The sequence below is a fragment of the Salvelinus fontinalis genome, chromosome 6 (genome assembly GCF_029448725.1).
Source record: "Salvelinus fontinalis isolate EN_2023a chromosome 6, ASM2944872v1, whole genome shotgun sequence".
NCBI lineage: Eukaryota > Metazoa > Chordata > Actinopteri > Salmoniformes > Salmonidae > Salvelinus > Salvelinus fontinalis.
In genome coordinates, this window is record NC_074670.1 from 14,346,679 (window position 1) to 14,360,798 (window position 14,120).

Sequence of the window (14,120 nt, forward strand, 5' to 3'; positions counted from 1 at the left end):
TTTCACTCAGCAGAAATCACCACGCATGCTCTATCCCCCACTATTGAACATCACCTTTTCAGCGCGAGCGCAGTGGAAAGGGAGAGAAGTCAACGCTGCGCACTCCAGACCATATACATCCGGTCAGACTATTGTGCGATAGCCTATACCTAGGCTACATATGGTTGATTGACCAAGCTTTTAACATTTTTCTTTATTCACCCTAGGACAACATATTTTAATATATTACTAGGCCTAGGCTACGATTGTGAATTTGACAGACCAGGCTACATTCGCATCAACACCGCGTTTTGATCCTAAAGGATGGCTGAAGCAGAACTACAGGCGTTTACGTCTATGATGGACGCACTCGTTCAAATCAGCGTAAGTGTGGTGATGGTTAATTAGACCTATTTGTTTACCATAAATGGGATGTGGAGACTGGAGCCTATTTTGTTATTCTGTAGGCCACCAGACCGAGGCTATAGCAAACATAAATGTGGTAAGGTTACCTGTATTTCAACTGGCCGTTCAGAGAGAAATGCCTCAGCTAAGCTATATATATATATAATGTTATTAGTATTGCATAATGTTTTTAGTTAAACTGTTTTCAGCACGCCACGTAGGCTATCCTACATAAGATATAGAGGCCTTCACATACATTTTGGCATCAACATTTCATCATCCTTCATACATAATTCTTAGGCTATATTTTTCTTCAATGTGAAATGGTCTGCTTTTGTTCTTAGATTGACTAAAATTGAACCAGACATTCATCAATAAGTCTGAGCTATAAATTAGAAATGGGTGGTATTTGGCTCCAACACTTTGGCTTGACGCCAGCGGCTGGTCACTATCGGCTGGTTATTGACACACCTAGCTATGAGGTAAAGGGTGAAAGGAGGATTAAATGGATAGCCAATATATACATTTTTGAAGCCTATCCGTCGAATGCGTACCCCCGCGTGCACAGACAAAAACAAGGGGTCCGATGATTTGCTATCTCGCAACACGGTGAGCAGGGAACGGATAATGTTTGTCGCCATAGAAACGTTATTCAGGGAGCGCCAGCACGCGGCGGCGGTCCTGGCTCTCGCGCAACATAGGTGCAGAAAGGACCCGCTGACACCGACTATTCTGCTGAGCCAGGGAAAGAAAAAACATTGATAGAGGAGAGAGAGATGTGTAGTCATTCTTATCGAAGTCTAATCGATGTGAATGCTATTTTCCCGGTAGCCAGTAGCCTTGGCCTATCATGAATCCCATTGAAATTTCCATAGCCGGCCTAGGGAAGGTGAAGTCGGCTAGGCCTTGCCCGGTAATATAGCCTATTTTGTGCGTTGAAATCCAATTTAATGTAATTAGTTGTTCCCATAAAATGAATCTCTTCCCACCATCATGGTGGCTTGTGTTAACTGAACTGAGGAAGGTTAAAAGCAACTAGTCCTACAACAAAGCTATAGATAGAAGGATCTATTACTCCTCTATACTGGGTTTACATCATGCTGTTGGCCAGACAGCTGGACTGAAGTGATTAGACTCATATTTAAGGAGACTGGCTGTAGCGCCTTAGTCAGCCCTGGCCTGGGTATTTATACACACACACACCTGCTTTCTCCTTTCATGTGTCCAACATAAATTCTAAACCAGGAATGGTTAAATAATGTAAGATGCTGTTTCTCTCTCTCTCCCTCTCTCTCTCTCCCTCTCTCGCATCTCGTTCTCTCTCTCCTCTATTTAGAGCAGTTAAGTTATTCCTCTGCCTCATTCTCACTCCTGTTTTCACTTCCCCCTCTTTCTCCTCACACCCTCCCCTGCTCACTCACCCTTTATTTGCTTCCTCTCTCCCTGCTCCTCTAACTCCTCTCCCCGTCTCTCTTCTATCTCCAACCCCTTATCCCCCTCCCTCTCTCGTCCTCCAGTCTAACACAAAGAGTATGGAGCGGGAGCTGCATTGCCCGGTGTGTACTGAGATGGTGAAGCAGCCCATCATCCTGCCGTGCCAACACAGTGTGTGTCTGCTGTGTGCTGCTGAGGTGTTAATCCAGAGAGGATACCCTCCCCCAGACCTCCCCCCAGAGCCCAACTCCCCGGCTGCCTCCCCCAACACACGCTCCCCGCGCGGGGCACGCAGACCCCCGCCCAAGACCACCGACCGCCTGGACCGCGTCCTCAGACCAGGTGGGTTAACGTGTGTGTGAATGCTGATGTCGATCTCACTTGTGTGCCAGTGCCTGCAGATGAGAGTGACATCATCATCAGATCAGCATCTGACTTTGTTTTACTGGCCAGTGAAGATGGTTTTCATACCAGAGCTATATATATACTACCATTCCAAAGTTTGGGGTCACTTAGAAATGTCCTTGTTTTTGAAAGAAAAGCACATTTTTTGTCCATTAAATCAGAAAGAAAGAGATCAGAAATACAGTGTAGATGTTGTTAATGTTGTAAATGACTATTGTAGCTGGAATCGACAGATTTTTTATGGAATATCTACATAGGCGTACAGAGGCCCATTATCAGCAACCATCACTCCTGTGTTCCTGTGTTCCAAACAAAGCCCCTTTTTTTGAAACTCGTCAGTCTAGGCGGGGTTCTAGGCGGAGTTGCAAAGAAAAAGCCATTTAACAGACTGTCCAATAAAAAGAAAAGATTAAGATGGGCAAAAGAACACAGACACTGGACAGAGGAACTCTGCCTAGAAGGCCAGCATCCCGGAGTCGCCTCTTCACGGTTGACATTGAGTACTACACAAGGCTATATACAGGGGGTACCGGTACAGAGTCAATGTGGAGGCTATATACAGGGGGTACCGGTACAGAGTCAATGTGGAGGCTATATACAGGGGGTACCGGTACAGAGTCAATGTGGAGGCTATATACAGGGGGTACCGGTACAGAGTCAATGTGGAGGCTATATACAGGGGGTACCGGTACAGAGTCAATGTGGAGGCTATATATAGGGGGTACCGGTACAGAGTCAATGTGCGGGGGCACCGGTTAATTGAGGTAATATGTACATGTAGATAGAGTTAATGTGACTATGCATAGATTATAAACAGAGAGTAGCAGCTGCGTAAACGAGGGGCCTGTAAGCCCTTTGATTAGCTGTTCAGGAGTCTTATGGCTTGGGGGTAGAAGCTGTTAAGAAGCCTTTTGAACCTCGACTTGGCCCTCTGGTACCACTTGCCGTGCGGTAGCAGAGAAAACAGTCTATGACTAGGGTGGCTGGAGTCTTTGACAATTTTTAGGGCCTTCCTCTGACAACGCCTGGTATAGAGGTCCTGGATGGCAGGAAGCTTGGCCCCAGTGATGTACTGGGCCGTACGCACGACCCTCTGTAGTGCCTTGCGGTCGGAGGCTGAGCAATTGCCATACCAGGCAGTGATGCAACCAGTCATGATGAATCATGTAGTAAGCAAAAAAGTGTTAAACAAATCAAAATATATTTTATATTTGAGATTCTTCAAAGTAGCCACCATTTGCCTTGATGACAACTTTGCACACTCTTGGCATTCTCTCAACCAGCTTCACCTGGAATGCTTTCCCAACAGTCTAGAAGGAGTTCCCACATATGATGAGCACTTGTTGGCTGCTTTTCCTTCACTCTGTGGTCCAACTCATCCCGAACCGTCTCAATTGGGTTGAGGTCAGGTGATTGTGGAGGCCAGGTCATCTGATGCAGTACTCCATCACTCTCCTTCTTGGTCAAATAGCCCTTACACAGCCTGGAGGTGTGTTGGGTCATTGTCCTGTTGAAAAACAAATGATAGTCCCACTAAGTGCAAAACAGATGGGATGTCGAATCGCTGCAGAATGTTGTGGTAGCCATGCTGGTTAAGTGTGCCTTGAATTCTAAATAAATCACAGACACTGTCACATGCAAGCACCATCACACCTCCTCTTCCATGCTTCAAGGTGGGAACTACACATACGGAGATCATTCGTTCACCTTCTCTGCGTCTCACAAAGACACGGCGGTTGGTACCAAAAATGTCAAATTTGGACTCATCAGACCAAAGGACAGATTTCCACTAGTCTAATGTCCATTGCTCGTGTTTCTTGTCCCAAGCAAGTCTCTTCTTCTTATTGGTGTCCTTTAGTAATGGTTTCTTTGCAGCATTTCGACCATGAAGGCCTGATTCACGCAGTCTCCTTTGAACAGTTGATGTTGAGATGTGTCTGTTACTTGAACTCTGCGAAGCGTTTATTTGGGTTGCAATCTGAGGTGCAGTTAACTCTAATGAACTTATCCTCTGCAGCATAGATAACTCTGGGTCTTCCTTTCCTGTGGCGGTCCTCATGAGAGCCAGTTTCATCACAGCCCTTGATGTTTTTTGCGACTGCACTTGAAGAAACTTTCAAAGTTCTTGAAGTTTTCCGGATTGACTAACCTTCATGTCTTAAAGTTATGATGGACTGTCGTTTCTCTTTGCTTATTTGAGCTGTTCTTTCTATTATATGGACTTGGTCTTTTACCAAATAGGGCTATCTTCTGAATACCACCCCTACCTTGTCACAACACAACTGATTGGCTCAAACACATTAAGAAGGAAATAAATTCCACTCATTAACTTTTAATAAAGCACACCTGTTAATTGAAATGCATTCCAGGTGACTACCTCATGAAGCTGGTTGAGAGAATGCTAAGAGTGTGCAAAGCTGTCATCAAGGCAAAGGTTGGCTACTTTGAAGAATCTCAAATATAAAATATATTTTGATTTGTTAAACACTTTTTTGGTTACTACATGATTCCATATGTGTTATTTCATAGTTTTGATGTCTTCACTATTATTCTACAATGTAGAAAATAGTAAAAATAAAGAAAAACCCTTGAATGAGTAGGTGTGTCTATGCTTCTGACTGGTACTGTATATCAAACAGGTCGGCCAGGTTTTAGAACATCTGCCATGTTAGCGTATTTATTCTCTAAATGTTGATGATGTAACAATACGAGAGCTCCTCCTACAGTTCCCTATGAAATGACCCGCTGTAAACAAACAAAACAGAACTGCGAATTTAAAACAAGTTTTTATTGATTACCATTCTGCATAATGTGCATCCAAGTCTGTAGAGTGTTGGTGTGTCTTCGTTGGATTTGAAATCTATCTGAAATAAACAACACAATTTGGAAGTGTCAATTATCACTTAGCAATAGCTACAGTTGACTCGGAAGTTTACATACACCTTAGCCAAATACATTTTAACTCAGTTTTTCACAATTCCTGACATTTAATCATAGTAAAGATTCCCTGTTTTAGGTCAGTTAGGATCACCACTTTATTTTTAAAATGTGAAATGTTGTAATAATAGTAGAGATAATGATTTATTTCAGCTTTTATTTCTTTCATCACATTCCCATTGGTTCAGAAGTTTACATACACTCAATTAGTATTTGGTAGCATTGCCTTTAAATTCTCCCGGAACGTTCAACTGCAATGACCCAACTAACTATATACACAGAGTATACTAAACATTAGGATCCCCCTTTTGCCCTCAGAACAGCCTCAATTCGTCTGGGCATGGAGTCTACAAGGTGTCAAAAGCATTTCACTTGGATGCTGGCCCATGTTGACTCCAATGCTTTCCACAGTTGTGTCAAATTGGCTGGATGTCCTTTGGGTGGTGGACCATTCTTGATACACAGGAAACTGTTGAGCGTAAAAACCCAGCAACGTTGCAGTTCTTAACACAAACCGGTGCGCCTGGCACCTACTACCATACCCTGTTCAAAGGCACTTCAATCCTTTGTCTTGCTCATGCACCCTCTGAATGTCACACATACACAATCCATGTCTCAATTGTCTCAAGGATTACAATACTTCTTTAACCTGCCTCCCCTTCATCTACACTGATTGAAGTGGATTTAACAAGTGACATCAATAAGGGATCATAGCTTTCACCTGGATTCACCTGGTCAGTCTATGTCAGGGAATGAGCAGGTGTTGTTCATGTGTTGTAGATGCAGTGTATAGGACTGGTTCATACATCACAACACTTCAGAGACATGAAATGTTCATATGATATATTTATTATTTATGTTGAGAGAGAGAGTTGAGGGGCAGTAGAGTGTGTGTGTGTGTGTGTTTGAACTAGCAGGTGTTCTAGGTGTGAAGCAGTAGTTTCTGTCTGTGTCAGCTTGTAGTGTGCAGTGCAGTCAGGGGATAGAAAAGTATGTCTCTAGTTCTATCAAACTGTGATGGAACTATCACACTCATACTGATTACTTTCTGTCTCACACTGTCTCCTCTCTCCCTCTCCAAACCTACCCCCTCCTCCCCCCACCTCTCAGGTTTTGGGACGTACCCCGGGCGTCGTCGTAAGGACATGTCTCCTGCCCCCATGCTGTTCCCCTGTCCGTCCTGTCACAAGGAGGTGGAGCTGGGGGAGAGAGGACTGACCGATTGCCTCAGGAATCTCACCTTGGAACGCATCGTAGAGAGGTACACACACACACACACACACACACACACACACACACACACACACACACACACACACACACACACACACACACACGTAGAGAGAGTTGCTCACTTTCTTACAGAGGAATGTAGGTTCTGAACCAATCCTGCAGGAAATAAAGATCAGCACAGAAAGAAGGAAAAGTCAATAGTGCTTTATAAATGGGACAGAAAATCATTGGTTTTGGTACGGGGAGAACCCCCCCTCTCCTGAAGCAGAGCCTAACAAGCTGAGTGTGTGGGAACTGGGAAGCTGAGGTGACTTCATAATTCACACCAACATCAAATGGACTTTCTGAACAACAAGTTGAAGTTCTGAACGCTTCAAGAGACAAACACATAGACATTGTGATTCTCATAAATAGCCTCCTTTCCTTGTTTCCTTTCCTTCATTAGTAGTGATCTGAAAGAGAGGAAGAGAGGAGGCCTTTGTAGACTACTGAGATTCATGTAGAGAAGGGAAGAGAGAGGGGATGGAAGAGAGATTTGGGAGAGATAGGGAGAGAGTGAGAAAGAATTGGGATGAGAGAGAGAGAGAGAGAGAGAGAGAGAGGGGGAAAGAATTGGGATGAAAGAGAGAGAGAGGGGAAAAGAATTGGGATGAAAGAGAGAGAGAGAGGGGGAGGGAGAATGTCCATTGTTGTTTGAGACGCAGCAGCAGCAGTTTGAGAGGAGAGAGCTGCTCTCTCTCTCCCCTGGAGGCTGGGTTGTCTCTGTCAGTAAAGCGTGACTGGGCGTGTTGAGAGTCCATAGCTCACTGGAAGTAGAAACAGTGCAGTCTGCAGGAACACAGAACACAGCTGAAGGATCCAGGTCAGGAAGTTGGATAAAAAATAAAAAAAACACATCTGAAAGCAGAGCAGAAGAGAACAGAGCGTACAATAGCACATTTAGCTCATTCCCCCTTTTTTTCTCACCTCTCACCCCCCCTCCTAACTTTTGCCTAACCCACGTCCAGTCTCTCTCTCTCTCTCTCTCTCTCTCTCTCTCTCTCTCTCTCTCTCTCTCTCTCTCTCTCTCTCTCTCTCTCTCTCTCTCTCTCTCTCTCCTCTCTCTCTCTCTCTCTCCTCTCTCTCTCTCTCTCTCTCTCTCTCTCTCTCTCCTCTCTCTCTCTCTCTCTCTCTCTCTCTCTCTCTCTCTCTCTCTCTACACTGATCTTGGACAGTGACATCATTATGGCTTAATGTTGCTCTGTGTTCTCTCAGTCTCCTCTTTTTGTATCAACCCCCACCCTCTCCACTGTTTCTCCCCCTCCCCCTGTCTGCCTCCAGGTACAGACACACAGTGAGCCTGGGCAGCGTGGCTATAATGTGTGGCTTCTGTAAGGCTCCTCAGTCCTTGGAGGCCACTAAGGGCTGTGCTGACTGCAGGTCCAACTTCTGCAACGAGTGTTTCAAGCTCTACCACCCCTGGGGAACGCTCCGCTCCCAGCACGAACACATACTGCCCACCAACAACTTCAGACCCAATGTATGTGTGTGTGTGTTGTTTTTGTCCTGTATTTCCCTCTTCTCTGTATCTATCCATATCTCTATAACTTCTTTACCTGTGTCTTCTACAGTACCTCTCTCTCTTTCACCTGTTTCCTCTAAAGTCCCTCTCTCTCCCTTTCTCCTTCACCTGTTTCCTCTACAGTTCCCTCTCTCTCTCTCCTTCACCTGTTTCCTCTACAGTTCCCTCTCTCTCTCTCCTTCACCCGTTTCCTCTACAGTCCCTCTCCCTCTCTCCTTCACCTGTGTCTTCTACAGTTCCCTCTCTCTCTCTCCTTCACCCGTTTCCTCTACAGTCCCTCTCTCTCTCTCCTTCACCTGTGTCTTCTACAGTTCCCTCTCTCTCTCTCCTTCACCCGTTTCCTCTACAGTCCCTCTCTCTCTCTCCTTCACCTGTGTCTTCTACAGTTCCCTCTCTCTCTCTCCTTCACCCGTTTCCTCTACAGTCCCTCTCTCTCTCTCCTTCACCCGATTCCTCTACAGTCCCTCTCTCTCTCTCCTTCACCTGTGTCTTCTACAGTTCCCTCTCTCTCTCTCCTTCACCCGTTTCCTTTACAGTCCCTCTCTCTCTCTCCTTCACATGTGTCTTCTACAGTACCTCTCTCTCTCTCTTTCTCCTTCAACTGTTTCCTCTACAGTCCCTCTCTCCTTCACCTGTTTCATCTACAGTCCCTCTCTCTCTCTCCTTCACCTGTTTCCTCTACAGCCCATCTCTCTCTCTCCTTCACATGTTTCCTCTACAGTCCCTCTCTCTTTTTCCTTCACCTGTGTCTTCTACAGTACCTCTCTCTCTCTTTCTCCTTCATCTGTTTCCTCTACAGTACCTCTCTCTGTTCTTCACCTGTTTCCTCTACAGTACCTCTCTCTCTCCTTCACATGTTTCCTCTACTGTACCTCTCTGTCCTTCACCTGGTTCCTCTACAGTAACCTCTCTCTCTCCTTCACCTTTTTCCTCCACAGTGACTCTCTCTGAGTTTGGCTGGTGACCTCCTTTTCTTCCTCCTCCTGTTATATCTTCTTCCTCTCTCCTCCTTCTCCTCTCCCCCTCCTCCCCCCTCCTCCCCCCTCCTCTCCCTTGCCCTCTCTCCTCTCCCCTCCTCTCCCCCTCCTCCCCCCTTGCCCTCTCTCCTCTCACCCTCTCCCCCTCCTCCCCTCCTCCCCTCTCCTCTCCCCTCCTGCCCTCTCCTCTCTCCTCCTGTTCTCCCCCTTCTACCCCCTTGCCCTCTCCTCTCTCCTCCTCTCCCCTCCTCTCCCCCTCCTCCCCTCTTGCCCTCTCTCCTCTCCCCCGTTCTCCCCTATTAGGTCCTAACGTGTCTGGAGCATGAGCAGGAGAGGTTGTTGTGGTACTGTCGCTCCTGCCAGAGACTGCTGTGTCCTCTCTGTAAGCTCCGCAGAGTCCACCACGGCCACAAGGTGGCACCCATCGCACAGGCCTGCCAGGCACTAAAGGTGTCTGTCTGTCTGTCTGTCTGTCTGTCTGTCTGTCTGCCTGCCTGCCTGTCTATCTGTCTGCCTGCCTGCCTGCCTGCCTGTCTGTCTGTCTGTCTGCCTGCCTGCCTGCCTGTCTGTCTGTCTGTCTGTCTGTCTGCCTGCCAACCTGCCTGCCTGCCTGCCTGCCTGCCTGCCTGCCTGTCTGTCTGTCTGTCTGTCTGTCTGTCTGTCTGTCTGCCTGCCTGCCTGCCTGTCTGTCTGTCTGTCTGTCTGTCTGCCTGCCTGCCTGCCTGCCTGCCTGTCTGTCTGTCTGTCTGTCTGCCTGCCTGCCTGTCTGTCTGCCTGCCTGCCTGCCTGTCTGTCTGTCTGCCTGCCTGCCTGTCTGTGTCTGTCTGTCTGTCTGCCTGCCTGCCTGCCTGCCTGTCTGCCTGCCTGCCTGCCTGCCTGTCTGCCTGCCTGTCTGCCTGCCTGCCTGCCTGCCTGCCTGTCTGTCTGCCTGTCTGTCTGTCTGTCTGTCTGTCTGTCTGTCTGCCTGCCTGCCAGCCTGCCAGCCTGCCTGCCTGCCTGCCTGCCTGCCTGCCTGCCTGTCTGTCTGTCTGTCTGCCTGCCTGCCTGCCTGTCTGTCTGTCTGTCTGTCTGTCTGCCTGCCTGCCTGTCTGTCTGTCTGTCTGTCTGCCTGCCTGCCTGCCTGCCTGTCTGTCTGTCTGTCTGTCTGTCTGTCTGTCTGTCTGTTAAACCATGAAACTACATGTTTGCTTGCTGATATTGTCATCTGTCTCTCTTAACACCTGAGGACAAAATCACCAAGGAGATCAACTACATTCTGGCCAATCAGGACACAGTAAAGGCTCAGATAACTCAACTGGAGAGTGCCATCACACATATGGAGGTAAACTCTCTCTCCATCCTTTCTTTCTCTTTCATCCAATCCACTACTGTCTTCCCTCTATCCTTCGATTGCCTCTTTCTCTCCAACACAGTATAACCTTCATGCTCTTCTTTCCCTCCCTCTACCCCCTCCCTTCTTCCCACCTCTCCCACACCCTCTCCCTGTCTCTCTCCATTTACCCCCTCCCTTCTTCCCACCTCTCCCACACCCTCTCCCTGTCTCTCTCCATTTACCCCCTCCCTTCTTCCCACCTCCCCCACACCCTCTCCCTGTCTTCTCCATTTACCCCCTCCCTTCTTCCAACCTCCCCCACACCCCTCTCCCTGTCTCTCTCCATTTACCCCCTCCCTTCTTCCCACCTCCCCCACACCCTCTCCCCTGTCTCTCTCCATTTACCCCCCTCCCTTCTTCCCACCTCCCCCACACCCTCTCCCTGTCTCTCTCCATTTATCCCCTCCCTTCTTCCCACCTCCCCCACACCCTCTCCCTGTCTCTCTCCATTTACCCCCTCCCTTCTTCCCACCCCCCCACACCCTCTCCCTGTCTCTCTCCATTTATCCCCTCCCTTCTTCCCAACTCCCCCACACCCTCTCCCTGTCTCTCTCCATTTACCCCCTCCCTTCTTCCCACCTACCCACACCCTCTCCCTGTCTCTCTCCATTTATCCCCTCCCTTCTTCCCAACTCCCCCACACCCTCTCCCTGTCTCTCTCCCTTTACCCCCTCCCTTAAACCCCCTCTCAACTCCCTCTCTCCAGTTGAACAGTGCGTTGGCGAGGGAGCAGTTGTCCCAGTCTGTGAGGGAGCTGGGGGCGTCTCTAGCTGAGCGACAGGGAGCGTTGACCCTGGCCCTGGAGGGGGCCCGGGTGAGGAGGGGGGAGGCCCTGTCGGCCCAGGTGTCTGAGAGGAGGGGTCTGCAGGAGGACGGCGGGTTAATGGCCTACACACAGGAGCTGCTCAAAGAGACCGACCAACCCTGCTTTGTACAGGCCGCACGAATCACCCACAACAGGTACGGGTGGTAGATGCAAGACACACATGCGCACACACACACCGTGGGTAAATAACAGGTGCAATATCAACGCTTAACGCTTACCAGCCCCGTCCCCCTCTTTCTCTCTCTTTTTCTCTGTCTCTGACTCTCTCTTTCTCTCTCTTTTTCTCTGTCTCTGACTCTCTCTTTCTCTCTCTTTTTCTCTGTCTCTGACTCTCTCTTTCTCTCTCTTTTTCTCTGTCTCTGACTCTCTCTTTCTCTCTCTTTTTCTCTGTCTCTGACTCTCTCTTTCTCTCTCTTTTTCTCTGTCTCTGACTCTCTCTTTCTCTCTCTCCAGGCTGGTGAAAGCGATAGAGAATCTGCAGTGTTTCTCTCTCTCGGCTGATCCCTCCTTCAGACACTTCCACATGGACGCCTCCAGAGAAGTGAAACTCATCAGCAACATGGAATACATAAGAGGTGCGTGTACGAGGTTAGATCTGAAAGCGAACTCATCCCATCCAATATAACTCCCTTTTCTTCTCTGCCTTGCCCCTGCTACAGCCCCATTGGCTCCTGTGATTGACACTCAGCGGACGCTGGCCTATGACCAGCTGTTCTTGTGCTGGCGACTCCCCCAGGACTCCGCCCCTGCCTGGCACTTCTCCGTTGAGTTCCAGCGGCGAATGGGATTGACCGAGGCAGGCTGGGGAGGAGAGGTCAGAAGTCCCAATGCTCCAGTGGCGTGGCAACGCCTGGAGGAGGTGGGCGGGACTAGTGCTGTGATTGACAGGCTGGAGATGGACAGTGTGTACGTGTTAAGGGTGAAAGGAAGCAATAAGGCGGGGTTTGGAGAGTACAGCGAAGAGGTTTACCTGCACACACCACCCGCACCAGGTGAGACACACACAGACACGTACGTACGCAATTCATGATACAATTATTGTTGGCGAATTGTTTAACAAAGTCAATACCTCTTTGTCCCAATCCATCCCTTCACCTTCTCAATTCCCTCATCTTCTCATCTTCGCTCTGTATAACCCACTCCCTCTGTTCTGCAACCCAGCTCCACGCCCCGGCCCTCTCTCCATCCCCCATCCTCTCCATCCCTCCATCCTCTCTCCATCCCTCTCTATCGTCTCTCATTCCTTCATTCTTCTCCATTCCTTCATTCTTTCCATTCCTTCATTCTCTCCATTCCTCATTCTTTCTCCATTCCTTCATTCTTTCCATTCCTTCATTCTTTTTCCATTCCTTTATTCTTTCTCCATTCCCATTCTTCTCCATTTCTTCATTTTTTCATTCCTTTATCTTCTTCCATTCCTTCATTCTTTTCTCATTCCTTCATTCTTTTTCCATTCCTTCATTCTTTCTCCATTCCTCATTCTTCTCCTTCCTTCATTCTTTCTCCATTCCTTCATTCTTTTTCCATTCCTTCATTCTTTTCCATTCCTTCATTCTTTCTCCATTCCTTCATTCTTTTCCATTCCTTCATTCTTTTCTCATTCCTTCATTCTTTCTCCATTCCTTCATTCTTTCTCCATTCCTTCATTCTTTTTCCATTCCTTCATTCCTTCTCCATTCCTTCATTCTCTCCATTCCTTCATTCTTTTCCATTCCTTCATTCTTTCTCCATTCCTTCATCTTCTCTCATTCCTTCATTCTTTTCTCATTCCTTCATTCTTTCTCTCATTCCTTCATTCTTTCTCCTTCCTTCCTTTCTTTCTCCATTCCGTCATTCTTTTCCATTCCTGCATTCTTTTTCCATTCCTTCATTCTTTTCCATTCCTTCATCTTTTTCCATTCCTTCATTCTTTCTCATCCCTCTTCTCCCATTCTTTCATCCTTTCCATCCCTTCTTTCTTCCCATTCTTTCATCCTTTCTCATCCCTCTCTCTCTCCATTCTTCATCCTCTCTCATCCCTCTCTCTTCCTCATTCGTTCATCCTTCATCCTTTCTCATCCCTCTCTCTTCCTCCTTCTTTCATCCTTTCTCATCCCTCTTTCTTCCTCATTCTTTCATCCTTTCTCATCCCTCGCTCTCTCCATTCTTTCATCCTCTCTCATCCCTCCTTCCTTTCTCATCCCTCCTTCCTCTCTTCATCCTTTCATCCTTTCTCATCCCTCTTTCTTCCATTCTTCATCTTTTCCATCCCCCATCCTTTCTCATCCTCTCTCTTCCTCCATCCTCTCTCATCCCTCCATCCTCTCTCATCCCTCCTTCCTCTCTCCATCCCTCATCCTCTCTCCCATCCTTTCATCCTCTCTCATCCCTCTTTCCCTCTCTCATCCCTCTCTCTCCATCCTTTCATCCTTTCCATCCCTCTCTCCTCTCTTCTTCCTCTCCATCCTCTCTCCATCCTTTCATCCTCTCTCATCCCCTCCTTCCTCTTCCATCCCCCCATCCTCTCCATCCCTCCATCCTCTCTCCATCCCTCCATCCTCTTTACATCCCTCCATCCTCTCTCCATCCCTCCATCCTCTTACATCCCCCATCCCTCTCTCTCCATCCCTCCATCCTCTCTTCCATCCCTCCATCCTCTCTCCATCCCTCCATCCTCTTTACATCCCTCCATCCTCTCTCTCTCCATCCCTCCATCCTCTCTCCATCCATCCATCCTCTCTCCATCCCTCCATCCTCCTCTCTCCATCCCTCCATCCCTCTCCATCCCCATCCCCCTTCATCCTCCATCCTCTTTACATCCCTCCATCCTCTCTCAGCCCTCCATCCTCTCTCCATCCCTCATCCTCTCTCTCTCCTGCCCTCCATCCTCTCTTCCATCCACCATCCCCTCTACATCCCTCTCCATCCGCTTTACATGCCCTCCTTCCTCTCTCCATCCCCTCCATCCTCTTTTATACGATCCCTCCATCCTCTCATCCATCCCTCCATCCT

At 48.1% G+C, this 14,120-nt stretch overlaps 1 protein-coding gene across 1 annotated transcript in view; it reads left to right on the forward strand.

Annotated features, from left to right (window-relative positions):
* Positions 1-24: 24 nt before the first annotated feature.
* The window catches only part of LOC129857118 (tripartite motif-containing protein 46-like), a gene marked incomplete in the record, with an annotated part of 25,441 nt that continues 11,345 nt past the window's right edge, over positions 25-14,120 (forward strand). Inside the window, 9 exon segments of the mRNA XM_055925063.1 lie at positions 25-363; positions 1,902-2,160; positions 6,271-6,421; positions 7,714-7,912; positions 9,235-9,381; positions 10,157-10,252; positions 11,010-11,263; positions 11,583-11,704; positions 11,789-12,121. Coding sequence (XP_055781038.1) covers positions 304-363; positions 1,902-2,160; positions 6,271-6,421; positions 7,714-7,912; positions 9,235-9,381; positions 10,157-10,252; positions 11,010-11,263; positions 11,583-11,704; positions 11,789-12,121 — 1,621 coding nt within the window.